General features: G+C 44.7%; 1 protein-coding gene across 1 annotated transcript in view; it reads right to left on the bottom strand.

The window, feature by feature from the left end:
* The window catches only part of LOC311227429 (phosphatidylinositol 4-kinase beta-like), a 93,971-nt gene that overhangs the window by 55,542 nt on the left and 12,444 nt on the right, over positions 1-25,985 (bottom strand). Inside the window, 5 exon segments of the mRNA XM_084313068.1 lie at positions 6,191-6,625; positions 6,627-6,716; positions 7,938-8,863; positions 9,517-9,999; positions 12,518-12,562. Coding sequence (XP_084169194.1) covers positions 6,191-6,625; positions 6,627-6,716; positions 7,938-8,863; positions 9,517-9,991 — 1,926 coding nt within the window. The 5' untranslated portion in view covers positions 9,992-9,999; positions 12,518-12,562.

Below are 25,985 nucleotides of genomic sequence, written 5' to 3'. Positions count from 1 at the left end.
ACCCTGACCCTGACCTTTGACTCCTTAGCACCAGCTGCTGCGGAGCAATGTGCCCCGCTCGCTCCGTCTGGCCAGGAGACACAAAGGGGAGAGGAGGGGGGGAACAAGAGAAACGAGAGTTACAGGAGAGAGAAAAGAGAGGAGAAGAGAAGAGGAGAGAGGGGGATGAAAGGAGGAGAAAGAGAGGAGAAGAGAAGAGGAGAGAGGGGAGAAGAGGAGGAGGAGTCAACAGACGTCAGTGTTTGTTGACGATTTTAATGGGAACAAAGGAGAGGAGAGAAAAGGAGAGACAGATGTTACCATATTTTACTCTCTCTCTCTCTCTCTCTCTCTCTTCTCTCTCTCATGTGAATCTGACCCCAGACCGGCTTTATCCCTGACGGCGGCGCAGCAAGCCGTTACCACACTCCTCTGCTATTGTTATTCAAACCTCCGGCAAAGTAAACAGTGCAAGAACTTGGAACTAGTTCAGTCGGCAGAGGGAAGTGTTTCATCATATCTCTCAGGATTTCAGAACAGATACTGTAATTAGCCAACGACCTTTTGTTATCCTGCAAACAAGGGCTTGGTATAACTAGTAGCCAACTACCAACATCTCGTCAAAACTAAGAACAATTATATTTATATGATATGTTGGCCATATCACACAGCGCTAATCTCAACAAATAGTTTAAAAAGGTCACACATTATGAAGAACTCACTTTTCAGTGAGCTCACATGCATTTGGGTATGCAATGGTTCTACTAACACTACTGATGACTAGGGATGGGTACCGAATTCGGTATTTTAAAGGTACTTACCGAACACGTCGGTACTACCGAATATCGATTCACGTGAGATACACACAAAAAAATATTTACACTTTTTTTTTTACACTTATTATATATATTTTTTAGCCTTTTTCTTTTCATGTCAACGTTCACACGCACAATATACGCTTACCTAGGATTTGACTTGATTCAACAACAAAGCAGTCGGGGCAATGGCAAGCCGAAAACGGCCGAAAGTGTAGTTATTTGAAGTTTGGATTTCTTTTTTTCACGACTGAGGTAGGTAAATTACATTTTTAGAGACTAAAGTACCGAAAAAAGGTACCGCTGGGTACCGGTATCGATTCACAGGTACCGGTACCGTATCGGTTCAAATGTGAAAGGTATCCATCCCTACTGACGACTGGCTTCTTTTTCGTGTCCTTAGAAATAAATGGTCAACTGTTATTAAAAAAGCTAAAGCTGATACTATCGGAGCCTAACCACTGATTTTAATAACCATTCCAAGTTCTGGAAAACAATTAAATCGCTTCAGAACAAGAAGGTTTCTAGTATCCCACAAAAATGTAAGGTCTGTGATTCTAAATTTCTAATGTCTAATGCTTTTAATACTCCTTCAAAAAGGCTGGTCACATTGACTCATCATGACTCTTTGCATGGTAGTACTCTAATAGTCATGAGATGATCTCCCTGTTTGTGATTTCGCCTCCTTCTCTGTCTCTGAAGTCTTACACGGTCTGCAATCAATTGACCCGAAAAGTCTGGCCGGGCCTGACGGTCTCGACCCTTTCTTTAAAAAATTGCAGCACCGATTATAGTACAACCAGTTACTGATATTTATAATCTCTCCTGTCCACTCACACACTGCCAGTTGTGTGGAAGCAAGCTTTTGTATCGCCCCTCTTGAAAGCTGGTGATCCCACTGATTTGAATAATTATCGATCCATCTCAAATCTTTCTGTGTTATCAAAGATCTTGAGTCCTTAGTTTCTGCTCAGCTAAAGCTTTTTCAAAATTCACACAACATCCTTAACCCTATGCAATCTGGATTCAGATCAAAGCACAGTACTGTGACTGCCAGTCTGAATGTCCTAGATGATATTAAGGCTACTTTGGATAGGACATCTTTCTGTGTTGCACTGTTTATTGACTTAACCAAAGCATTTGACACTGTAGAGTCCATCACATTCTGTCTAATGTTATGATGTGTCTCGTTTCGGTCATAATGCCATTTGTTGGTTTCAGAGTTATTTAGCCGACCGTACTCGTGCGTCAGGTTGGGTAGTACTGTCTCTGACCCTGTCACCTGGAGAAGGGAGTTCCGCAGGCTCTATTTGGGGCCATTGCTCTTTTATTATATGTGGAAAAAGTAGTAGAACGCGCTCACCTCACTTGACTTGACACTGGGTGCTGTAAACTCTGATACTATACATAAAAAATAGGGAAACAAGTCCAGGTTTTTCAAATGTATTGGCAGCCTGAAATCATGACATTTCGGTGTGAACACACCTCTTCAGAAAATGGCTTGCATGAAGCATGAAGGGTAAGTGACCAAATGTATACAAATCAAAGAGGAAGTGACAACATAGGAAGTGACAACACATTCCAACAAGACATCTGCACAAATACAACCTCTTCAGAAGCATGAAAATCCGAAAGATTGTGTGTATATATATATATATATATATATATATATATATATATATATATATATATATATATATATATATATATATACACACAGAGTAGGACTACATCTGAAACTACTGAAATATAACACTCATTACCATAGCAGCAGTCTTTAAATTATAAATTTAAATATAAAAAATTATAAATTAAAATTAAAATAATTAATACTGTTGAGTTTGTCGATACATACAAATATCTGGGCTTTTGGCTGGACATGAATCTAAACTTTAAACATCATATTGAAGCCCTAACTAAGAAACTGAAATTTACTTCCTTTACAGACTTAAAGGTTGTTTTTCAACTTCTTCTCATAAAAGGTTGGTCTCTGGCTTATTGCTGTCCCAGCTTGACTACGGTGACACTGTCTATAGATTTGCCTGTCCCCCTGTTTTGGCCAAACTTGACCCACTCTACCATGCTGCGCTGAGCTATATATCAAATGGGACTCATCATTGCACACTGTATAGCCTAACTGGATGGTCCTCACTTACTATGCACAGGATGCAGCACTGGTTTATTTTATTGTATAAAGCCATTTAGGCAAACTACCACTGTATATACACAGTGTGTGCCAGATTTTTACCAGTTTGCGACTCTTTCAACCTCAGATCCAGTGCCTGGATACGGTTCCTGACAGGGACAAGTTGCAGGTTGAAAAAGCCCTCAGCTCTGAACTCGGCAGAATCTGCACCTGGTTCGCTGATAACAAACCATCATTACACCTGGGTAAACAGAGTCCATTCTCTTTGGATCAAATAACAAACTCAGCAAGGCCAACGGCTTCTCTGTTACAGTGGGTTACATTACATACCTGGGCTCCATCCTAGAGGCAAATCTTTCCTGTGACAAAATGGCAACCAATGTAATAAAAAAAGTCAACCAACGAACAAGATTCTTGTACCGGATCTGCTCTCTGGTAAACAAGAATACCCTGAAGACCCTGGAAGGAGCACTCATTCAAGGGTACTACGACTATGCTTGCACCTCATTTTGACATCCTAGGATGGCTTAGAGTAGACGACAGAGTAGAGCAGCTTGCAATGGGCCTGGTCTACAAGATACACTACACCACTAAGATACCCATGTACATGTCGAAATACTCCCAAAGGTCAGTGAATACATGACCACAACACCAGAGGGAGTTCCACAAATCATGTTAAACCAGATTCGGCTCAAACAAGGACTAAACACGTTCGCAATTATGCCACAACAATGTGGAACGCCCTACCCACAGCCATAAAATAATGCGAATCCTTACCCACCTTCAAAACCGCTCTCAAAGAGCACCTACGGGAGGCTGCAATTCTAAACTGGCCCCCGTGAATGTCCAATTGTAATTATTAATTGAAAATGGGGGACCCTGATGTAAACAAGACGAAAGTCTTTCTCTGGTCTGCATCCCCTTAACAATTGTGTGTATTGAGCCGTACTGTATTGTACCCATTCTGCAATCAATCAATCAATCAATTCCAGGTACCTGCTGTGCGGACTGAGGCTGGAAATTTGTCTTTTTCATTTTGGTCCTTGGTCTTGGAATGACCTTCAGTCAAGCCTCAAACTGATGGCACTTGTTCCTTTAGCCAGTTTTAAACTGATGTTATCAGACCAGCTGCTCATGTAGTAATAAGTAATGTACCTTGTTTTTGTATTGTTCCAAATGTGCACAATGTAGTGATTGCTTTTGTTGTGTTGTTCTCTGTGTTTTATATGTTTTTGTTGTGTTTACTATTGTCTAAACGTTGCTGCTTTCTTGGCCAGGTCAGCATTGTAAATTAGATTTTGTCTCAATGCTTTTATCTGGTTAAATAAAGCCATTCTGATTTGACTCTCCCTCCTATGTCAAGTGAGGGATCCTAGACGATGCGCAGTCCTTGACTTCAGTGTCTCTGTTTTTTTTTTTTTTTCAAGATGGCTCTTGCTCGGATCGTTGCCGGATCATTGCCGGATCGTTATTCACATTTGATCTGCAACAACTAGTTTAGTTTGACAGTGTGATCTGAATTTCTTGAGCCAGATGGGAAGCAACATCTCATTTGCATTTAAAAGCTACAGCCACAGAAACAGCCCTTCGTGAAAAGGACTGAAACAGAGAGAAGTATAGATGCATGAAAGAATGTATAATCAGAGTGGTATTTTCAGCACAAAAAAAACTTCAAATACATGTTTTTGGAACCTCTGAGACCTATATGTTGAAGAGGAGTATAACATGTGGCCTTTAACACACACGGCTACAGAACTCCTCCCAGACAGCGGGGGGGGGGGGGGGGGGGGGGGGGAATTCCACAGACGGTTGAAGCTATTCTGAAACATGGAGGACGGCTAGGAAAGTGTCAGTGACGCAGTCCTGATTCCTGACTGACTGCCACCTGCAAATAATAACCTTACAGAAACCTCAGCACAATCCGCAGACTTTATCCCTCTTCCTGTTGCAGGGCTTAAATACTGTTTAGGAACGCATGAGAATCAGCCATGCGGTCCATGCTCCTGAAATAAGTGGTGTGCTTCTAGTTTTCATCTGTTCAGATAATGTATGTATGTGGGTTAAAGGTGCTATAGATAACATTCAGCCACTAGATGTCGCACTAGAGCACCAGCGTGTCATTTTATCCAATCAGGTGCATTCCACGTAGAGAGCGGATACATACACGCATGCATGTAAACAACAACATTCATTTTGGACCCGCAAAACATTTGAAATGATAACTTCATTATTCAATAATTGTTTTGGGGGAAAAGCAATACCTTTATTCAACACATTGGATGTATTATTTAGAAGGGGAAAAAAGAGGTATTACTCTACATAGAAATGTTAGCTATAGCACGTTTAAACATTTTATCTATAGCACCTTTAACTTGGGACTAACCTCAACAGCCAACCTGTTGATTCATTATTCAACTGTTACATATCATTTTTTATTTATTTATATTTTGTAACCTTTATTTACCCAGGGTAGGTTCCCTGAGCACAGATGCTCTTTTTACAGCAAATGCCCTACTTCACACCAGGGAGCTGCCCAGTACAACCACAGTCTGACACTGTTGACCACTAGGAGCTGCCCAGTACGACCACAGTCTGACACTGTTGACCACTAGGAGCTGCCTAGTACGACCACAGTCTGACACTGTTGACCACTAGGAGCTGCCCAGTACAACCACAGTCTGACACTGTTGACCACTAGGAGCTGCCCAGTACAACCACAGTCTGACACTGTTGACCACTAGCAGCTGCCCAGTACAACCACAGTCTGACACTGTTGACTACTAGGAGCTGCCCAGTACGACCACAGTCTGACACTGTTGACCACTAGGAGCTGCCCAGTACAACCACAGTCTGACACTGTTGACCACTAGGAGCTGCCCAGTACAACCACAGTCTGACACTGTTGACCACTAGGAGCTGCCCAGTACGACCACAGTCCGACACTGTTGACCACTAGGAGCTGCCCAGTACGACCACAGTCTGACACTGTTGACCACTAGGAGCTGCCCAGTACGACCACAGTCTGACACTGTTGACCACTAGGAGCTGCCCAGTACGACCACAGTCTGACACTGTTGACCACTAGGAGCTGCCCAGTACAACCACAGTCTGACACTGTTGACCACTAGGAGCTGCCAAGTACGACCACAGTCTGACACTGTTGACCACTAGGAGCTGCCCAGTGGGTATTGGTTGGTATTGAGGGAGGGGAGTCCTGGTGGTCAAAGGGGAGAAAGACAGGAGCGCTCACCTCGTTGTGTCCAGCCTCTACTTTAGGGTTGCTCCCCGTCCTCCTGAGACTCGTCCCCAGACCGCTGCTGACTAGGGTGGCATCCGACTTGGAGCGCTGGTGGGTCCTCTTAGAGGGCGACGCCAAGGCCTCCGCCAGCACCGGGCCGTCCAGGGCTGCCGAGGTGGACGAGGAGGAGGAGGAAGAGGAGGAAGAAGGGGAGGCCTCCACGTGGCTGCTGTTGTGCCGTCGGTGGCGGTGGTGGTGCGAGCGGGCGGAGCAGTCCCTCGGCCCGGGGCTGGAGGAAGGGGACGGCGCGGCGCCGGGGCTTTCGGAACCCGAACCCGATCCAGTGTTACCGGCAGTGCTGCTGCTGCTGCTGGCGGCGGCGGCGGTGTTGGGTTTGAGCTCGTCGGAGAGGATGAGCTTGCGGAGCTTGGCGCCTCTAGAGTGGCGCCTGCGTGGAGATGTGCATGTCGTTGGAGTAGGCGCCCAGCAGCCATGCCGTCTGCAGGGAGAAGGCTATGCTGCCTCTACAGCGATGGATCTGTGAGGAGAGAGAGAGAGAGGGGGGGGAGAGAGAGAGAGGGAGGGGGGGGGAGAGAGAGAGAGAGAGAGGAGAGAGGAGAGAGAGAGAGAGAGAGAGAGAGAGAGAGAGAGAGAGAGAGACGATGAGAGAGAGAGAGAGAGAGAGGAGAGAGAGAGAGAGAAGAGATGTATTGGATAGGAACCTTGTTTCTCCAATAATTCTTTTCAGGTATTTTTAAGCTATACAGTTTTCAATAGATCCCCAGGAGCTTTTTGGTCATGAAACTTCCAACTCAAATAATAAAATAAATAAAAAATGTAATAAAAACACGAAAAAAACACAGTGGTCCTCATTCTCCATACGTAAAAGTTACCAAGGAATTCCTTCGTAACTCGATTTATGTACTTATTCGGCATTCTCGAACGGCTTTGTATTGTAAATTCATTGTAGGATTTATGTAGGATTTACAAACTTGAAAAGACAGTCGTAAGTCGGACAGACCGGTGTGCGCCCATGTTTTCAACAGCTTTCTCTGGGACAAGTCATTGGGGATTGCCAATACTACAGACATCCGTCGAATTAAATAATTATAATGATAATAAATACGACAATATTTGTATAATTAACAATCACGTTTCTCATTTATAGTCCTGACTCAATGAGGCATCGTGAGCATTACACACAAACACTAGTGCAAACTAAATAAATAAGAACTAAACCGATCGCCGCGGATATAGCTACTGTATAGCGGAATATACTGTATTAATATGCCATATACCGTCTTCTTCTCTATATGATTATTTATTGTTGGTTTGATTTATTCCTATTGCTAGAACAAAATAAATGCATGTGTACGAGAACGCGCTTTGCAGTTTAAGAATGAGTGAACTATTTCATTCATGGGAACCCAGCTGCGAAGAATTTGGCCACATACAAAGACCGTTTCATGTGTTCAGGAATCCGGAGGAAGATTTTTGTAAATTTGTTAGTACGACATTTTTACCAAGATATTTACAAAAGGTACTTACGAACATGTTCTGTCCACGCAGACCTAGTGCCTGCATACTAGCGTACTGGTGTCTGTATTAAATGTGGCTGGGCGTGCTCACGGATCAAAGGAGATCGGTGGATCAAAGAGTCAGTTCGCCTCGACTAATAAAAGGCAAAAGACTGTCCGTCTGCATAGTGTGTGTGACGCACCCCGACTATGCGAGAGACCTTAAGACCGCGGACACTCACCAGATAGGGTCTGATTGCGTCTCCGACCTCCGTGTCCATGTGGACGTACATGTTGAGCAGCTGGGGCAGGTGGAAGTCCACCTCGCTGTCTGGGAAACTGAAGAGCCGGTTGCCAATGTAGGCCTGTACGCCCGGCTCCTTGGATTTGTACAGGTAGGAGATCGCCATGGAGACATCAAACAGCTTCGACTCAAAGAGACGCAACAGCCATGATTGCTTTGATGAGGATGTCGATGGTGACGGTGATGGTGAAGATGGGGCGGGGACGTTGTTCACTTCCTGACGTGACGCAGGTGGAGGCTCGCTAGTGTTCCGTAAGGAAGGGACCTCGTGTTTTTCTCCTTCTTTTGTTACTCCTCTCTCCTCCTCTTCATCTTCGTCCTCCTCTTTGATGGAGCTGGTGTCAGACTTCTCCAGATAAACAGCCCCGCTCCGTCGCTGTGGACTAGAGCGCTCTGTAAAATCTACGACATGTTGTTCCACCGCTGTTGGCCCCTCCCATTTCTGTTCTTCTACCACTAGCTCCTCCTCTTTCTGTTCTACCACTGCTGGCTCCTCCCCATTCTGCTGTTCCAGTGCTGACTCCTCCCCATTCTGCTGTTCCAGTGCTGGCTCCTCCCCATTCTGCTGTTCCACCGCTGGCTCCTCCCCATTCTGCTGTTCCGGCGCTGGCTCCTCCCCATTCTGTTGTTCCAGCACTGGCTCCTCCCCATTCTGTTGTTCCGGCACTGGCTCCTCCCCATTCTGCTGTTCCAGTGCTGGCTCCTCCCCATTCTGCTGTTCCAGCGCTGGCTCCTCCCCATTCTGCTGTTCCAGCGCTGGCTCCTCCCCGTTCTGCTGTTCCACCGTTGGCCCCTCCCCGTTCTGCAACTTGACCTTGAGAAGCACCTCCTGGCAGGCCTTCAGCGCGACCTCTGGGTCGATCACTAGGAGCAGAAGACAAGGATGGAGGTCACTAACTGGTAGCATTACAAAGAACATGGAGCAGTGACCACAACCCATGTAGGAGACAGATTTGGCCCACATGTGGCTTCTGGTCGGCATTGCTGGCGTTTGAGCGGCACTGGCCTGTGGCGTGTGAAACGAGCATGGCCCAGGTGTCGATGGCACCGTAAAACTAGATAGTTAATGGGAATATTTGGGAATATTTGGGCCCAGACATAATTATTAGAATGTTGGGCCACAGCGGTTCCAACTCTTAGGTCAGATTGTGGAAGGAACCTCCTGCCCCCTCGGGTCAACAAAACACCATCATTGTTGTCGTGCCAGCGGCCATCAGGCTCCACAACCGTGGGCACGGACTGCTGCCAGCAGCCGGAGAACTAACGGCTGCAGAACTTGAGAACTGTTAGGAATGTCTGACCACCACTGAGTGTGTCCGACTCTTAACCACCAAAACTTGCACGGACCATAAAGCATGACGTATATCACGCCAGTTAGGTTACATACAGACCCACCCTTGTGTATACGGTTTACTTTTACTCATAGTATATATTCAGATGACATTTTATTGCCTATATGTATGACTTTCTTCTATTACCCTGCCCACACCTGCTGTACCTGTAGCGGCTGTACTTACCTTGGTCAATGACTAGGTCCATCTCCATGGCATCTTCTGAGATCACGTCCAGGGGAGGGCTGGGTCCGCGCGGGTCTCCAGCGGTCGAGGTGCCGCTGCTTCCGATCCCCTCGCTGCCGCTGCTGCTGCCCAGGCTGCCGGTGCTGCCGATGCTGCCGCTGGGGCTGGAGCTCCTGGGGCTGGCGCTGGGGGAGGACGCCTGATGGTCCGAGTCCAGGTGGGGGAGGTGGAGCTGCAGCTGGGGGCGAGGCGGCGGGTGGTGGTGGTGGTGGTGGTGGTGGTGGTTGGGGCAGTCGGAGGAGCTCTCGGAGCAAGCCAGGGACGAGGAGGACGAGGTGGAGGAGGCGCTGGAGGGAGAGGAGGGGCAGGAGAAGGTGGTGGGCGAGGAGGAGGAGGAGTTGGGGGCGGGGCCGACGTGGGAGGGGCTGAGGTGGAGCGGGGCGGGGAGGAGGGCCACCTCGGTCTCTGCCATCATGAGCAGACCTGGGGGGGAGAGAGAGAGAGAGAGAGAGAGGAGAGGAGAGAGAGAGAGAGAGAGAGAGAGAGAGAGAGAGAGAGAGAGAGAGAGAGAGAGAGAGAGAGAGAGAGATTTTTTTTGATTTTAGAAAAACATTTATTTACATAATTCTCATTACAATGTACAATGTGTATGTCAATACAATTAAACAACTAACTACACATTATATCGGGCAACATGTGTCCCCATCACACTTAAAAATGCTAAAATACACCTGTCCTTCTGCAACACAACAAAAAAACATTGAAGCTCCACCCAAACAAAACAAGTATCCATACTTCCATTCAACACATAATATGTCATCAAGAACAACATATGAGCAACCCAAAAGGGTTCCGTCAGTCCATTTGTGTCAGTTTTTATCCAGCTCATGAAAAAAAGATCCCCTTCATCAGGACCTAACGTTCCACCGAAATAATCCTGCAACAGGTATTGTTCCCCGACGCTCCGCGCTTCAGTCCAATCGTCCAGACAGACCCTGTTGTGACAGGCCGTCCTCAGCCCCAATAAAGAAGCCACTTCCTCTGACCCGGCTACATTCACAGCATCTTTCAGTGTCATTGTCCCAACTGCTTGCAGACACTGTCCAAGCCCAGATCTACTCCCTTCCTGAATGTCCAGCCGGGCTCCACACATCAGAAGCTCCATTATCATGGTAACATTATATTATCCAGTTTTCTGAGCTTCTGCACAATTTTTCTCAGTCTAAAAACGTCCTGGGAAGTGTACCCCCCATTGTTCTTCAACCTCATTTGAGTCCTTGCTGAAAAAATAAACATCTCTAAATCTTCAAAGAAATCTTCCACTTTGACACTTCTCAAATTTTTTGTTGTGTGCAGGAACTTCTGTATCTGCCTGACTGCATAACATTTTTTCCGTTGTGAATCAGACACTTGAGAAGCATTTGGGAACTCATCTTCCTCAACACTTGAGATGTCATCCCCCCATTGTTTTTCAATCTCACCCCATTGCTTTTCAACCTCATCCTCGTCCATGCTGGACTGAGAGGAACCTGTGTCTTCTACACCCTCCTGACTCTCTTTGACCAAACTTGTCACTCCTTCCTTATCCTGAGAGCCCACCCCTCCATCACTTCCCACCACGCCATCCACTGTCTGACTGTGTACATTGTCCACCACATTCAAATGTTCCCCTATTACTTCACTTGTCATATTTTTTTTTATTCCTTTTTTTACCCTGACGCGGTGTTGGGCTTGGGGGGACAAAAAAAACTCTGCTCTCCCCTTTTACCTCGCCACTTGTTGAAGGGGGGGCAGCATCTCTGATTCCCACCTCCTTACCTACACAACCACTGGTTGAGGGGGGAACAGCATCTCCCACCCCTCCCTCCTCTGTACCTGCACCACCCCCTGTTACCCCACAGTCTCGCCACTAGTTGAGGGGGGGGCAGCTTCCCTCACTCCCCCCTCCTCTGTACCAAGGCTCTGCTCCGTACCTGCTACACCGGTTCTGTGGCCCTGCATCTGGATACTATCTGCTGCGCTACTGACGGTCTGCAAAGGGCCACTGTTTACATTGCTGACGGTCTGCAGCGGGACACCGTCTACAGCACGCAAAGGATCACCACCGACAGTACTGGGTAGTGGGACACTGTTGTTGTCACTGCTCTCAGCTCTGCGCTGCCACACTCCGAGTTCTCCCTTCTCTACACCTGCACTACGCGCAGCTTCGACTGGGATCACTGTCCCTGCTGCACTGCGCGCAGGCTGAGATTGTGCGCCTCTCCCCTCTTCCCTCACACAGTCTCGGATTAAATGTCCCTCTTCCCCGCATTTGAAACATTTTGAGTTTCCAGAGTTCACAAAAACGACGTAATCAAAATCATCAACTCTTAATTTTAAAACCAAATCAATCTCTTCTCTGTTGTTCTCGAGAATCATTAAAACTTGGCGTCTATGTGACACAACATGTTTTAACAACGGAGATTTGCATCCAGATGACAGTTTTCTTATCGGGGAAATTATCCTCCCATATCTTGCAAGTTGATTTATCAGTACTTCGTCACTTATGAACGGCGGGATGTTATTTATATTAATTCTTCTGCCTGGTGTGGAGAGAGGCTCCACTTTAATAAACACATCCTCGATATTGATTCCTGATTCAACAACCGAGTGCACCTTCTCAAGACAGTCTAGGAAAATAACAACTCCACCGTTAATCCTCGTGGCTGATTTCACACTTTTATGTCCAACGACTTTACCTATTGCCAAGCTGCAATCCTCTACGGACACATTAGAAGCATTAATCTTTACACCATGCTTCCTGCTCATTTTGGCAAACTCCATACTGGCGTCTGACGTCAGCCAGCAAACCAGCCTGGCCGATGCGACTGCCAAACAAACAAAACACTCCCACTTAACCCTATACACACCAAAAACACACAGCAACCCAACACAACACTATAATACAATATCCCATAAACAAATTAACAAAATAGACAGATAAAGATAGAAAAAAACTCACTACACCTCCAATCTCCAACCTCTCCAATCTCATTCCCAGCATGCACTGAGAGAGAGAGAGAGAGAGAGAAAGAGAGAAAGAGAGAAAGAGAGAAGAGAGAGGGGGAGATAGAGAGAGAAAGAGAGAAAGAGAAAGAGAGAGAGAGAGAGAGAGAGAGAGAGAGAGAGAGAGAGAGAAGAGAAGAGAAGAGGAGGAAAAGAGAGGGGGAGATAGAGAGAGAGAGAAAGAGAGAAGAGGAGAGAGAGAGTTTTAATATAATTGTAACTTCCCTTTACTACGAGGGCTCATGAAACCCATTCATAATGCATTTCACAGCTTAGTCTAATTCTGTCTTTCTGTCTACTAGTCATACATCTAAACAAACAACAACCAGGTCTGCTGCAATAATCAAATAATCATGTGATCGGGCTTATTTGAGATAATCACAATTATTTAGTAAAATCATGATCACTGTGGCCTAGGTCATTAATCACTGTGGCCTAGGTCATTAATCACTGTGGCCTAAGGCTGAGCCCGAACCCTGTTTTTAGGGTTCGAACGTTCGCCAGGGTTTATCGAACGAACGTTCGAACGTTCGTTTTTTTAAATTTTTTAATACATTTTTTTTTAATAAAATTCTTTTTTTCATTTTTTTAATAATATTTTTTTTTTTTATTGTATTATTATAGATCCTACGGAGGGCGGCATTGCATAGTCTATTGGTGAAAAACATGTTGTTTACAGTGGTGGCTGTTCATGTAAACATGTAATTAAACAAAGCACTCAGAAGAAAATAAACAAGCTACTGAATCAAAGTATGATAAACAATAGCCCTTGCAGTCACGTAAGGGGCTAGATAAACAAATGCATTCGTTTTGTGGCATTGACGTTATATAGTTAGTGTTACACGTTCAATAACAGGTATTCACTCTTGGTCGACGGGGAGGGGAGCCGGGAGGAGAGGCGCGCGCTCCTCAACAGACCGTCTACCTCGGAACGGCCGGGCTCCCAACACGCCTGCCGCCCGTCCGCCCTACCACCGTTCCGAGGTAGACGGTGGACGGGTCTGTCCACCGTGCGCCTGCTGTTGTTTCCAACGCAACCACCTCCCGCCATGAAGCTCGCGCTCCGTGGCCGAAAAAGGATGGTATTCATTAATGATCCGTCTGCAGGTTCACCTACGGAAACCTTGTTACCGATTACTTCCTCGGCGGGGAGCTAACTACGGCTCCCCGGTAGCTACGGTAAGTCTGTTGAGGCTTGCCGATTGGTGGTAACAGCAGAGGCGGGTGCAAGCGGTGTGACGTAATTGGCAGAATCGCCTGTCAATCAAAATAGAGCTCTGGTTGAGAAATAGTATCCCGCTGCAGCCCGGCAGACCATACTGGTTGAGCCGAGCGCCTCGCATTCACATCACCTCAACCCCGTGCGCATCCTTTTTTTTTTTTTCACCGAACGTTCGAACCTATTAATTAAAGTCCGAATGTCAGCGTAACGAACGAACGTTCGAACGTTCGAACGTTCGGGCTCAGCCTTACTGTGGCCTAGGTCATTAATCACTGTGGCCTAGGTCATTAATCACTGTGGCCTAGGTCTTTAATCACTGTGGCCTAGGTCTTTAATCACTGTGGCCTAGGTCATTAATCACTGTGGCCTAGGTCATTAATCACTGTGGCCTAGGTCATTAATCACTGTGGCCTAGGTCATTAATCACTGTGGCCTAGGTCATTAATAGATTGTTCCAATCAATCTGCCACAAATAGCCTGGATCTCTGTACATTCGTGAATCCATTCATTCTTTATTTCAACTGGAGAATTCATTGAGGGCAAGCCCTCATTTTCAATGACGACGATCATACATACATAATAATAAATACATAAAAAACACAATGAATTATGTAAAAAAAAAAATGCTAAACATATATATATATATGATTTATATACAATAAATTAAAACAACTGCAGATTGTGATGGTATTGTTTGTGATTAAGGATTTAAACTGACCAAAGGATCAGGGGTGTAGCTCCAGATTCTGGGCCCCATGAAAGAATGTATTTGTAGGCCCCCATTGAATGCGAGCGCGCGTAAGCGGAATTTTTTTTGTCCATTTTTTTATTGATGAAAAACGCATAATATAATATGGTTTTTACCTATACATTCGGATCAGCAGTTCAGCACCTGCACTGTTGGTGGGTGAGCCTAGTAAAGGATGTCGCATTGCGTTCATCTTCAATGAATGGACCAATGCAATAGTCTACCAAAGCCCTCCCTCTCTCTCTATATATCTCACACACACACACACACACACACACACACACACACACACTTCAGAAACAAACATAGTATCAATGAGAGCATCAATAATACACCTGAGTGATGTCTAGTAAAAAAAAAAAAAAAAATGGGCCCCCCCCCCCCAGTGCTGGGCCCTTGGAATCATCTTAAGCTACCCCCCCCCCAGCTACGCCCCTGCAAAGGATACCAAAGTATTGAGTTTTAGAGTTTGTTGTATGATGTTCCACGTGTCAGGAGCACAGACGCTAAAAGCAGATGTCCAGAGTTCAGTAGCCATCACACACGGTCACTGGAACGTGGACCATAGGATCCAGACGTCCACTATAATGGTGAAGTGAGATCATTTGGGCAATCTCCAATTATGGCTTTATGTAGAAACAGTTGTCAATGTAACTCTCACCTCTCTGCTAAGGAGGACCATCAAACTCTACTGTAGTTTACTGTTCTAACTCTACTGTCAGGGAGCGAAATTAACTTTTTGACTCACCGGCCAGTGGCGGATAGATGGGAAGAATCTACCCGCCAAGCATATTTCTTACCTGCCAAATTTTTTTTATTAAAAAAATATATATATATATTTTATATAAAAAAATTTGTTTTAAATAAAATATATATTATATAATCATACTTGTAGTTGTATTATCTGCGAGACATCGCCACCACGCAATAAGTCAAAATGCTCGCTATCTGCAAACAGCTCCACTGTCTGTGTGTATACTTGAGTAGCCTCCAGCTCCAGCAAGGATTCTCCGGCGATGCAGCTAGACCCTATACTAATACTCTACATTCAGCATGCAAGGATTCTCCGGCGCTGCAGCTGGACCCTATTGGTATAATATTGCGGTTCTTTGGTCTAATCACATTCATCAAGCCCTCAGCTAGAATACGCATTGAATCAATGTTATAAGACATTGATATCAGGAGCTATCTGTAGCTACTGCTAGCCCGCTAGATAACGTTAAGACAATTTAGTTTACTGGGACATAATATAGATCTAACGTGAGCTAGCTAACAGCTAGCTAACGAGGGAACGGAGGTATTATGCACTCGAGTCGACTATTGCTGGAGCATGTTGATATCAGCAGCTAGCCAGCTAGATACCGTTAGACAATGCCTCGTCATGTATTAAACTAAAAGTGAATAGTTGACTGGGTCATTGTTTAAACAGTAACGGTAGCTCATGGAGGTCCGATCTAGACTAGAGCAGACTGCTACCATTCTGAGAGCTTAACGTTAGCACTAGAGCTGCGGGCGAGCTGCTACCATTCTGAGAGCTTAACGTTAGCACTAGAGCTGCGGGCGAGCTGCTACCATTCTGAGAGCTTAACGTTAGCACTAGATGCTGCGGGCGAGCTGCTATCATTCTGAGAGCTTAACGTTAGCACTAGATGCTGCGGGCGAGCTGCTATCATTCTGAGAGCTTAACGTTAGCACTAGATGCTGCGGGCGAGCTGCTATCATTCTGAGAGCTTAATGTTAGCACTAGATGCTGCGGGCGAGCTGCTATCATTCTGAGAGCTTAACGTTAGCACTAGATGCTGCGGGCGAGCTGCTATCATTCTGAGAGCTTAACGTTAGCACTAGATGCTGCGGGCGAGCTGCTATCATTCTGAGAGCTTAACGTTAGCACTAGATGCTGCGGGCGAGCTGCTATCATTCTGAGATCTTAACGTTAGCACTAGATGCTGCGGGCGAGCTGCTATCATTCTGAGAGCTTACGTTAGCAGTGGCACTAGAGCTGCGGGCCGCTCTGTGTTGATACGAGCAGAAGCCAATAGTATCCTGCTGCAGGGCTGGCCCGGCTGGGCGGATATGACTCGTTGCCACGTTTTTTTTCAAAATAAGAATATCATACGAACCGAATGCTGCTAACTGCCGGAGCCATCGATATTATGACTCTAGCTGCGCTTGGGCCGGAAACGAGACCCGCACAGATTTTCAAAATAAGAGTATCGTTATGAACTACACGTCTACACGCCACACGGCGGGCAGGGCTCTCAGTGGCAAGCGCCAAAGGTAAAAACTGAGCACCCCTGGCGGGCGGCGGGCTTTAATTTCGCCCCCTGTCTACTGTAGCATAGTGAGCAACACAGTGAGCAACATAGTCAGCAACACAGTAAAGCAACATAGTGAGCAACACAGATATTGCTGCAAAGCGACGCATGTCACCAGTGATCCAGGCACCACTTTGGATTGAACCAGAAGGAGACAATGAAATTGGTGAATTGCAATTATGTAGGGCTGGGAGGGTAGAATGAAGAGAATGAATTTAAAGGTATTATAAATAAAAATAATTTGTAAGTAATTGTAAGTGAAAACAAGGCAAGCTATAACACTGACGAAGGAATATGTAATTCCGAAACATGTTTGTTTCAGGCTGCCATTAAATTCTTGAACCTGAGAGTGCTGGTCTAGCTTCACTGCTTCTTTTTTAAGTGAAAACAATCCAAATGAATGTTGTTGTTTACATGTTGTGTGCGTGTATCCTCTCCCTACTTCTCATTTTCCAAAATACATACACAGTATATATATATATATATATATATATATATATATATATTTTTTTTTTTAAGTAAATAAAAAAAAATCCTTATACCAGTATTAAAAAGAGAATTTACCATTTTGATTGAAAGAGCACCATGGCAATTGTATTACAATGTAATGACATACAATATGTATCACATTGTAATCTGTACTAGAAAATGAAATAAGAAAAATATGGTGATGTGAAATTTTTTGCCATATCGCCAAGACCTAGTTGGCCTATCTGCTGATCAGAGCCCAGCAGTGAGTCATAATGAAAGACCTAGTTGGCCTGACCACAGACCCTGCATCAGCACTTCTATCCAACAACACTATTGTTATCCAACAGATGACATCAACCTTATGTAACTAGCCAGCTGTTTAACACACCAGGGATTTTGTGAAGAGACTTTTTTTTTTTTTTTTTTTTTTTAGATACATCTATTTATTGAAGTTTTTCAATTGACATGTTTTATAAAAATAATATATATTTTAATAATTTTTTTTCTAGTTTTAGAGCCTCTTGTGCTTTAGCCCCTCCCCAATCAAGGTAGTGGTTTATTGATTATTCTTTGGATGGAGGAGGGTCTCTAACTTTTCCAATCCATGCCATTACCGTTCAACTCTGAACAAGTGCGTCAAAACGTTAGTCGTCCGCGCCTCGTCAATAAAAGATTAAAGTGAATCTTGTGCTTCAGTATCTTCTCTGGGTTCAGTCGTTGCGTGATTTGTTTTGGACTTTTGGCAATACGAAATGTAAATATATTATTTATACAATATGTAAATAATATTGCCCTAAACACATGTATTATAACACAACTAGAGTTACAATACGTCACTATGGTTCTGTCCTATGGGGCTGTGGTAGAAGCACTCAGGCAGTGAGGTGAATCTTATGGCTTACGTAACAGGACTGTAATCCCCCCTCCCCAGCACACACACATCTAATGTACAACAGTAGCATGTTATAGCCCTTTAGTACGGTATGTACAGTAATATAGTCACCCTAGGATGACACACACACACACACACACACACACACACACACACACACACACACACACACACACACACACACACACACACACACACACACACACACACACACACACACACACACACACACACACACACACACACACACACACACACACACACACACACACACACACACACACACACACACACACACACGTATGGTTAGGCTACAGATAACCTGCTCATCCTGATGTGGACATAACATAGAAATGTTGGAATGCATGGATACATATGAAACAAACACACACACTTTCCATGAGGTCATGGCCAGGCCGCGTGAATATTTTCGGCAACCAACTTGTGTTTAGCGTTTCTCTGATTGGCCACTACGCCCATGTGACCGCCGCAGCGCGGAAATAGGCTGTCTATTGCCTCGCGCTGCAGCGCGGAAATAGGCTGTCTATTGCCTCGCGCTGCAGCGCGGAAATAGGCTGTCTATTGCCATTCTCTAAGACAGACTCTAACCTTAACCAGCTCCTTAACAGCGCCTAAACTTAACCCTTCTAACCATAAGCAACTCCGAAACATTGCCATTCTCTAAGACAGGGCTATTCAACTGGCGGCCCGCGGGCCAGATCCGGCCCGCGGGATGATTCTGACCGGCCCGCCAAAGATTACATGATAATAAATTTTTTTTTTTTTTTTTTTTTTTTTACTTTTTTTTTCATGTCAACGTTAACACGCACAATTGAGCCAAAAGTCACTCAATTAATGACAGATTTCATTGATAAATTGAGGGAAAACTTTGCAAGTTGATTTGATGAATTTGACATGTCCAGATAATTGATGCATTTTGTGAGCAACCCATTTGCCAATGTAGCTGCTATTTCCACAAAAGGACAAGAGTTCCTTGCATCACTTCACATTGATGAAGGTCTCCTGCAACTTGAAATAATTGACATGCAAGATAGACAAACATGCAGATAGAGGCAGGCAGATCTCTCACAGGCAGATCTCTCCCTCTCTCCTTCTCTCTCTCACACACAGCGCGACGTGGAATCGATTCGTTACACAATCAGACCTATTATATACCAAGAATAACTTCAGTATGAGTACAGGGCTGTACACATATTTTGCATATTGTTAAACGAGCCAAGGCTAGCTATTAAACTATCGATATGAATCGAAAATCTGGGACCCTGATGTAAACAAGACAAACGTCTTTCTCTGGTCTGCATCCCCTTAACAATTGTGTGTATTGAGCCGTACTGTATTGTACCCATTCTGCAATCTGTTAATAAAGTTCTCATTCATTCATTCATTCATTCAAACATAGACGATATTGAACAAGCCATAATCCACGTATTTTCAATCCGAGAGAGCTGCAGTAGTTAAATCAATGAGCCATCGACATAGTCAGTGTGGTAAGTAACGTTATTATTGCATCCAAGATTGATACACGGCTGGCTAGGCAGTTGGTAGTCATAGTCTTGTGTTATAAAATAAATAAACAATCAGCAATGTCTCGCTTCATGAATGGCCAGCAGTAGTACTGCTCCTAAAAAAAACTATTTACAAACGTTAACGTTAAGCACAGAGAGAGAGAGAGAGAGAGAGAGAGAGAGAGAGAGAGAGAGAGAGAGAGAGAGAGAGAGAGAGAGAGAGAGAGAGAGAGAGAGACTCACTGTTTAGTTGAAACGTCCAGGGCAGGAGAGCTTGATAAACGTGTATAATCCGCCATATAGCTTGTTAGCCAAGTGTTAGCTGAGCTCGTTAGCACAACACTCAACAAGTACATTCCTTTGTCCATTTCCGCTCGAACAGACTGCAAACTACCTGGCGTTCTATCGCCATGCTCTAAGACAAACTCTAACCATAACCAACTTTGAAAGAGTGCCTAAGCTTAACAGTCTAAAGAACTTGCAGTCACGGCACGCTCGTCTAAGACAAACAGCTGCATGCATCTCACAACAACACAACTATCTCCACCGACCAACCTAGGACCAACCTAGGAACCAAGCTAGAAGCTAGAATTGGAACATTAGAAATTGGATTCGGCCAATCAGAGATCGTCTCTGTGAAATTCTGCCATGGAAAAAAATACTGGCGTCGGCCAATCAGAGAGCGTCTCCGCGAAATGCGGCTATGGAAATTCTTCACGGAAGTTCACGCTGCTGCCTAGACCGCTTCAAATCGCGCTCGGATTCCAACATAATAGTCATATTTCAACGCACAACGCCGTATGCACTGATTGGCTGTGACGGAGACAGCGATCAAACTGTGACGCGCACTCAGAGCGCTATCGCTTCTAGCCCGGGCGAGAAATACGAAAAAATTTAAAAAAACGTCACTTCCTGTTCAAGAAAACGAGTATTTCTTTTTTAATATAATAACGTTATATTGTGCATTGGAAACACAAACATACTTAAAATGAGTAAATATTATTAATTTTAAACATGTTTATATTATTTATAGGGCTTTAAAACAAAAAACTAAAAACTTATTTTTCTTGTTCTCTCATATAACCAGGGTAGGAGCTGAGGGGGGGCAGCGCCCGAGCGCCCCTAGTGGTAGAGCCGTCACTGCGGTTAGGGTTAGTTTAAGGAAAACAGTGTGGCTAAAGTTAGGGTTAAGGTTAGGGTTAGATTAAGGTAACTCCTGGTTAGTTTAAGGTACAGTGTGGCTAAGGTTAGAGTTAGGGTTTGGCTATCAGAAAAAAGGGGGGAAATATGTGGGAGGCTACGGACTTCACATCATGCTGTCAGGACTGAACGAGGACATGTTGTAACCGTCAGCTTGAAGACCGTTCAGCACAGCTTAACACATTCAGCGCCAGACCCGAGATATCCCAGGTTAACTCGCCATGCGTTGGGCACCAAGACCCGAGATTTCTCGGGTTTTGGTCGTTTATACCTTTATTCTATATTTGTATTCATTATTCATCCACGGACCTCTGTGTTACATAGGGAATGAGTCTGAGGTAGCCAAACGGCAATACCAGCCGCATCCCGCTAGACGGCGGTATCGAGCACCCTTTGTACCCTTGTATCTTCGCCTGTGGGATGGCCAAACGTCTCCGTTTCATGTTTCCTTGTCGGGCGAGGGCAGCCGTTCTGCCGGTTCCATCGAACCGCGTCAAATAACCCTGATCCATATGTTGTGGTGGATTATGCCGTGGGCCAAATGGACATTGGATGTACCAGATGGCGATCAAACAATTGGAATATTATTTTTGGAATACTCCCGATCACAGGTAAGAATGATCTTACGTAGAGCTGCCGCGATAACCGCATTACCGCGGTATCGCTGTTGCATCACGCTCACCGCAGAGTTAGGCTGAATACCGCGTCACCGCTGTTTTTTATCATAATAATAAAGTTGGCTTGCGGCTTGCGGCTCTGCAGATATACCCTACTCGGTTCCAAGCGACCCTATTGGGTAGAAGTGGTACCAGAAAAGTCATGTGAAACATTGCAGACCACTGACTGGTCAGAAGAGAGACGCGTCACACTTTGTAGCCTCTAGTCTGAACAAAAACAGAACGCCGCGCCGCCATCTTTACTGCCTCGCTAAGGATGCATTTCATTCAGGATTTGTTTGCGACAGAACCAAGTGCAATAAACAAAAGAATGGATTCACTGTGTATTCTGCCTTATTTATTAATGAAACAAAACCGACATCAACCCAATTTACCACCGAGCGGAGAGTTTAGTGTCACAACAAGATCGCTGATGTGTTAAGTTTGTTGTTGTTATTAGCCTAATAGTACTACCGTCAGCCGATATACACGAGAGGTAACGTTAAACCCGGGTTTGCTTGGTAGAATACACAATGAGAGGTAACGTTAGCTTTGGCAGAATAGACGCAACGAGAGTCTGGTTAATGTTGTTATTGATTGATTGATTGATTAAACTCCGGCTTGCTGCAAGCCCTCGGACATCTATGCCCACGGAGCTTTCAGTGTACACAAGCGAGCGGCCCCGCCTGCATCCCCACACCGAGACAAACGGAGTAGTACCTGGCTGCAGTGGAAAAGGAACGAAGTACCAGGTGCCTAAAGCGGGTCGAGTCGAGTAGGTACTATGCAGTGGAAAAGCGCCATTAGACTAGAGGCAGGCTATAAGAGTAGACTACTAAAAAAAAAAAAAATCATTCAAACTTTTTTTTTTTTTTTGTGCGCACTGTGCGGTAATAACCGCGGCGGTAGGAAATATTTCGCAAATTCGTGCGGTAAGGAAAATATCAATACCGCGGCAGCTCTAATCTTACGTCAATTTTAGCTTGATCATGCAATGCTTTTACACCGATCGGGCTGATACGCATTTTTTGTGTTCAATGCGAATTACGTTACTGGCAATCAAATAATCAGAAACGAGCCCCCGCCCCCCTTTCATGCATTCATGATGTAACATAATGCCTATAATATAGATTTGATTTCAGGATAATAGCGTATACAGGCAAGAAATGGCAACGTATATAGTGGAATTGACGTATAGGGCTTTAACTCAGCATTTCATGAATTACCCTAGACCGCTCTAAAACCATACTTATTTTCACCACAGTATAACACAGGAACGTATGGATGGAAACATTTATTCTTTTTCACATATTGAACGATAGATAGTTGTTGTCAAATGGGCCATAGTATTGTATCCATAGCTATAATATAGAATATAGTTATAGCTCTACAAACAAGGTCCTATCATTTAAAGCGCGGCCTAGCTACAGTGGGCCCTAACTAATAGCTGGCGCCGAATGAGTTAAGAAGACAGCAGTGTCTCTGGAAAAATAGCTGTCTGGTGCCGAGAAAACACTGAGGAAAGTAAGACCCTGCTGCCAAAGCCAGTGGCAGCATTACCACTAGAGGTGTAAATATTTGACCCCACAACGATTCGATTACGATTCTTCAGGCAACGATTCAATGCATCATGAAATCTCTTCATTTGACCACGATTCGATTCGATACACTTTCGATCAGTTAATTCCCCAAAAGATATTTAATACACAAATGTGGCTGGGGGAACTGATTCACTCAGCATGAATGGACTATAGGTCAATAAAAAATCTACCTACCCTTATCTGGCAGCATTACCCCTCTAGAGAAGCAGAGAGGAGAAACCCTTATCTGGCAGCATTACCACTCTAGAATTGCCAGGTCCAAAAACCAACGCTTTAAGGAGATATTTTATTATTTTTAGAGCATTAACTCTTTGGAATAACCTGCCTCAAAACCTCTGCTGCATTTACAGTAGGGCTGACCCCTATTGATCGATTAGTCGACTAATCGGTCGAAAGGAGCCGTAGTCGACTGGCTAACCTCTTAGTCGAATATAATAATAATAGAAAAATAAAAAATAATATATATATATTTTTTTATCATTCTTTCCAAAAGAAAAGAGGCCTAGAACGCTAATGGCACGCATACCAGAGGCTAACTGCCTACGAAAACAGGCACAGCGGCACTGAAAGAGGATTTCACCCATCTAATGAACACACTAGACTAGACAAATATCAAGATGTATCCATCAGTGGACCAATGGCATGCTTTTGCAGAGGACAAGAAGCCTTCAGTCGACTCCTTCAGACATTAAGCACCCCCCACAGCCCAAATGGAATGATTTTTTTTTATTTTTATAAAAAAAAAAAAAAAAGTTTAAAAATATTATACTTTTTTTTTTTTTTTTTTTACCAAGGCACATTTTGGCCAATCCTAGTCGACCATCCAAATCCTTAGTCGGGGACAGCCCTAATTTACAGTAGATTCACTTTTTAAAATAATCTTAATAAATTGTATTTAACACTGTAAAGTATTTTTTTTTTTTTTTTTTTTTTTCTGTGCTTGCATGTAATTTTAGCCATCTTAATTGTTAGTTTCATTATGCATTGTGTGTTGAGTACTGACATTTAATAATTTTGTTTTGCAATAATAATAGTTTTTGTATGTTTTTTTTGTGTGGACCCCAGGAAGACTTTTTAATAATAATGCAGGACCTGTTGCAGAGGTCTTTATTCGGCATGCAACGACACTCAATGTTTTAGCGGTACACACAGCGGTTAGTTTTAGCACACACACCGGAACACACACGCATGCATTGTCTCTTTAGGATCGCAGATGCGATTTGTCTCTGCGATTAACCCATCCCGTCGTCCTTCCCCCCCCAAGGGCAGCCGGGAGCAGACAGGCGTCAACGTGAGCCGCGCCAGGGGACCAATCCAAGTGCTCCTGACCGTCTTCGTCAAGGACGCCACAGCGTTAGCGATCTGTTGTTGTGCATGTTTTTCCATTGGGTTTTATCTTATCGGGGGGGAAACCCTTGCGAGCACGGGGAAAACATGCAAACTCCACACAGAAAGGCCTGGGAGATACCCCACCTGGGTACCTGGCATCATGGAAACCTGGTCCCCAAGCGGGAATCGAACCCTGGACCTTCTTGCTGTGAGGCGACAGTGTTAACCACTACACCACCGTGCCGCTAGCTGGTTGCTATGGCACCAGCTAAGGGGGATCCGTAATCAAATCAAATCAAATCAAATCTAGAGAAGGATAAGGAGAAACCCTTATCTGGCAGCATTACCCCTCTAGAGAAGCAGAGAGGAGAAACCCTTATCTGGCAGTCTCAGGTTTACATGTTATATTGCATTTAGACCCATAGGGCCTACAGATAGTAGGATACGGGTTACTTATCCCATCGCATGGAAGCACACAGGTTAAAAATGAAACTAACAATATTTTTATCTTCATCAGCGAGTTTTTTAAATCAATATTTTAAACGAATATTTCTCTACAAATTGAAGAAGCGCTGGTTGATTTGACCTCTAGCATAATTCCATACAGCTTCCCCATAGGAGCCGCCACCGAGCTCCACCATGATGACTCACACGGGGGAAGGAAGAGGAGCACAGAGGAGGGGACATGGGTTCTGATGGTGTGTGTGTGCGTGTGTGTGCGCGCGTGTGTGTGTGTGTGGACTGGAGGACGTCTTGTCTTCTCTCTCTCTCTCTCCGAGAACAGACTGTCAAACAGCATGCCTGACGCCAGGAATAGCAGTAGCACACTGCATCATCACTGTGTCACTGTGTGTGTACTGTATGAGTGTCTGTATGAAAATATGTATGTGTGGAATGTGTGTGTGTGTGTGTGTGTGTGTGTGTGTGTGTGTGTACGGTATGAGTATGTGTGAGATGTAGGGGGGGGCGTGTGTGTGTGTATGTGCGTGTCTCTGTATGAAAGTGTACATGTGTGGAATGTAGGTGTGTGTTTGTACTGTACGAGTGTGTGTGCATGCGTGTATTGTGTGAGAGTGAGAGAGAGTGTGTGTGTGTGTGTGTGTAATGTGTGAGGAGTGTGTGTGGGATGTAGGGGTGTGATTGTAAACCTGGTGTCCCTCGCAACTACAGGAAGGGTTTCCCTGTATGTGTGTTGGCCTGCACTTCCTCGTGGTGGTGTGTGTGTGTGTGTGTGTGTGTGTGTGTGTGTGTGTGTGATGTACTAGAATAGATTATGTAACATGGCTCAGTGCTATTATCCCCCTCAGTGAAGCAGGAAGGTGCTGCTTGTCTGTGTTGTACTGCACTAGACGTACTCTGGTGCAGTGGGCGACTACTACTACTGTATGTATTAGGGCTGGGAATCACCAGAGGCCTCACGATACCATACTATCACGATACTTGAGTCACGGTACGGTAGTGTTG

This window comes from Notolepis coatsorum (assembly GCF_963971535.1).
Source record: "Notolepis coatsorum genome assembly, chromosome: 4".
Classification (NCBI taxonomy): Eukaryota; Metazoa; Chordata; class Actinopteri; order Aulopiformes; family Paralepididae; genus Notolepis; species Notolepis coatsorum.
This window is presented reverse-complemented; position numbering and strand designations above follow the sequence as displayed.